This window comes from Otolemur garnettii, unplaced genomic scaffold (assembly GCF_000181295.1).
Source record: "Otolemur garnettii isolate 467f Iridium unplaced genomic scaffold, OtoGar3 scaffold00116, whole genome shotgun sequence".
NCBI classification, from domain to species: Eukaryota; Metazoa; Chordata; class Mammalia; order Primates; family Galagidae; genus Otolemur; species Otolemur garnettii.
In genome coordinates, this window is record NW_003852511.1 from 2,551,302 (window position 1) to 2,554,974 (window position 3,673).

Genomic DNA, 3,673 nt, shown 5'->3' on the forward strand with positions numbered 1-3,673 from the left:
CAAAAAAAAAAAAGAATTTTAGTTTCTGCTCCAGCCAGTATACTTCATAACCCTTTGGAATTGGGTAAACTCTTGGGAGAATGCTTATTTGTTGCAGTGACCCCGAAACTTTACTGAAGTTACTTTTAAACTAAAAGTAAAAAAAAAAAAAAGAAACTTTTACTGTAAAGGAACTTTACTTGTTACCTTTAGTTGTGATCCACCACCAGAATTTCTGATTCCACGGCGTGGAGTGAGCCAAGAATTGGCATTTTGCAAGTTCCCAGAGTACACTGCTGCTCCAGGCCACACACTTTGAGAACCACTGAGCACACATAGGAAAGCTGTACCTGATAGAACTTGACACGCTTATTTAGGTGAAGTGAGGAAAAGGGCACATTTGGAATGACATATTTAGTGCGTATGTCCACGTGTATGCATTTCTACATCTTGATGGCTTTGCTTCTACAGTAATTTCTATTATTGATGCCAAGGAGGAACAGTTTGCTGCAGAATAGTAAACAGCAGATGGTTTACTAGCTGGTTTATCTAGAGAGAACCCGGAGTCTTACTCTAGAGAACTCTCCAGATGAATCATTTGCCAAATTAACAAGGACTGAGTGGGTTTTGATTTAGAATATTTATTTATTTATTTGATTTTAGCTTTATTTTACAATTCAGTTTAAATAATTTTTCCTATACAAATGGCACTATAGTGTGTGTATTTATACCTTTATTTAGGGGCTTGTGAAGAGCCAAAACTTTCCCCTGATGAGTTAGAACACAGAAAACCAAAGCAAACAAAATTGCCCAGTCAGGCCTACATTGATCTACCTCTTTGGAAAGATGGTCAGAGAGAGAATCCTGTGGAAGCCAAAAGCTGGGAGGAAAGAACCTCTGTGAACTCTGCCACGGACTGTCCTCAGGTGACCCCTATGAACAGTTTGAGTAGATCCCCCCAGAGAAAGAAAACGGAGTCGGCTCTGTACAGGTGCACCAGGCTGCTGGCTTCGGTTGCTCTGGGACTAGACATCAGAGAGCTCAATAAGGCACAGGCTGCGGAAGAACCCTTGCCCAAGGAAGAGAAGAAGAAGCGGGACGGACTTTTCCAGCGGGCCTCCAAGTCACGCAGAAGCACCAGTCCTCCCACGAGGCTGCTGTCCACAAGTGGGGAGGCCAGCAGCCCCCCTTCCCTCCCACTACCAAGTGCCGTGAGCCTTCTCTCCATTCCTTCTCTCTCCACCAAGTGCCTGCTGGAGATGGATGGTGAAGATCTGTCCATGGGCAACACACCTATCACTTGTGACCCTGTGATGTCGGCTCCAGAGTTTTGTCCTGCTGTTCCAGAAAGTAGACGGGAGCCTGTCCCCATGCCAACACTGGAGACTGATCACAGTGAATCCGAAAGCCTGCCTCCTTCCTTCCTAGAGCAGACACCTGGGAATGGGCCTTACTGTGCTTCTTCAAAAGATAGAGCATCACATCACAGACAGACCCTGTCTGATGGAAGCCAGACCTCAAGTAGGTTGCACAGTTCTCGGGTAAACACAGCAGGTGCTACTGTGGGCTTTAGCATGTGAAATGGTGTGGGGGATTTTATCTTTTCCCTGGGATAACATTTAATTCATCTTTACCCTTCACATAGATCTTTGAATTTCACCCTTCTCTCCTCTTTCATTTGATTCTAATTTCACCTGTAATTGGGGTTTCTGAGAAGAGTATAATTAAATTTCTGTGACTTAAATGTGGAATTGCATATTAAAGCAGTAAGAGCATGTGCCAACCCCTTGTGTGTTAGAGAAGACAAGTTGCCCAAATCTGAACCACTAAGCAGAGTGGAATACATCGGACCTTCTTACCTTTGCTGTTCCCTGCATCATATGGCTGCATTGCTCCATTTATGTTGGGGCTGAGTTTAGCAAAGTCCCACAGACTGGGACTGGGGCTGCTTAGCAAAGTCCCACAGACTGTCAGGGCAAGGGGGAGCTTATTCAATAGAAATGTGTTGTCACACATAGTTCTAGAGGCAGGAAATCTGAGATCAAAGTGTGGCAGGGTTGTTTTCTCCTGGGGCCTCCTTCTAGCTCACGAGTGATCTTCTTTCCCCTGCGTCCTCACCTGGCCTTCACATCTTGTGGCTGTGTCCCAGTCTCCCCTTCTCATGAGGACACCAGCATGTTGGCTTGGGGCTCACCGTGATGACCTCACTTTACTATTATTAACTCTATAAAGATTCTATCTCCAAATATAGTTGCATTCTGAGGTCCTGGGAGTCAGGGCTTCCACATGCGGATTTTAGGAGGCATATAGTTCACCCCATGACAGCAGGTATGGCCCTACTGATATGTGATGTAACCACATAGTCCCGTGAGGTTTATATCCAGATATTGGAGCTCTGAAAGAAAAATGAAATTTTGTAACAGATTTTTCTAGAACATTAGCGAAAGGGGATTGATTGGATAGCAAATGCTGGCATGTCTGCAGCACACTCTAGAACAGTGGTTCTCAACCTTCCTAATGCCACAGCCCTTTAATATAGTGCCTGTGGATCACGATCCACAGGTTGAGAATTGATGTTCTAGATCAGGCATCCTCAAACTACGGCTCGCGGGCCACAGGCCACATGCGGCCCACCTGAGACATTTATCCAGCCCGCCGGGTGTTTTTGCCACTGCTGCCTGTCCTGCTTAGCAGCCCACTCATCCTGGGGCCCGCAGTCCAGCCCTCCATCCCACTGGTCTGAGGGACAGTGAACTGGCCCCCTGTTTAAAAAGTTTGAGGACCCCTGTTCTAGATGATAAAGCACTGTGATATAAATTGTATGTGTTTGTGACAATTCTGTTCTGTATATATTCCCCACTAAGAAGCAAGGGAAATAAAAATCATGGAAAGTTCATGAGTTATTCAAGACCACACGGTTACTACTAAGCAGCAGGGTCAGAATGCAGACCCAGGTCCCCACTGCATCCTGCTGCCTCTCACAGCTGCTTCTTTCCATCTCAGAAATCTGAGGAGTATTCAGACAAGCGGATCATGCTATTGTGTGCTAGAGTGGGACTCAGCCTTTGAGATTTCTGGGGTTCAGTGGCACTTTAATACTCACCTTTGAGGAGATATCGTGGCTTCTTTGGAAGGATAGGCGACTTGGTTCGTAGGACTAAGGTTGAAGTTCTAGCCGTGCCATTTGGTAAGTTCATGATCCTGGGAAAATTATATAACCTGCTTTCTTGTTTGAATGCCTTAGAAGGCATCATCAGGGCATAGATAGGATGATGGAAGCTGTCTGAGTTCACGTCTCTGCTCTGTTGCTTATTTGCTGTGTGACTTTGGGCAAATCACTTAACCATTCTGTGCCCCAGTTTCTTCATCTGTGAAATGGATGATGATTATGTAGTAATATGCTTACCTAATCTCTACCACTAACTATCCAGATGGTGGTAAAAATCAGATAACACACTAAGTATCTGCAGGGGTTGACTAACTTTTTTCAACATGAAGATAATTACAATAACCTCATGACCTATCATGAGTATTAAGTGAGGTAACATACTAAAAATGGTTTTTAAATTGCAAATGTGATGCTAGGGTCCATGGTAGAGCTATACGAAAACTGAAACTGGGCTCAGCGCCTATAGCTCAACCGGCTAAGGCGCCAGCCACGTACACCTAAGGTGGCGGGTTCGAATCTCCAGCC

At 45.1% G+C, this 3,673-nt stretch overlaps 1 protein-coding gene across 2 annotated transcripts in view; it reads left to right on the plus strand.

Moving 5' to 3' along the window:
* Positions 1–3,673, plus strand: part of MAP3K21 (mitogen-activated protein kinase kinase kinase 21) — a 62,783-nt gene that overhangs the window by 55,816 nt on the left and 3,294 nt on the right. The window contains exon 9 of one of the 2 annotated variants that reach the window (XM_023517680.1): positions 721–1,512. In XM_023517680.1, the coding sequence (XP_023373448.1) occupies positions 721–1,512 (792 nt within the window). Of the gene's footprint in view, positions 1–720; positions 1,569–3,673 lie in introns of those variants that run through there. The other variant, XM_023517679.1, reaches the window with a different exon arrangement.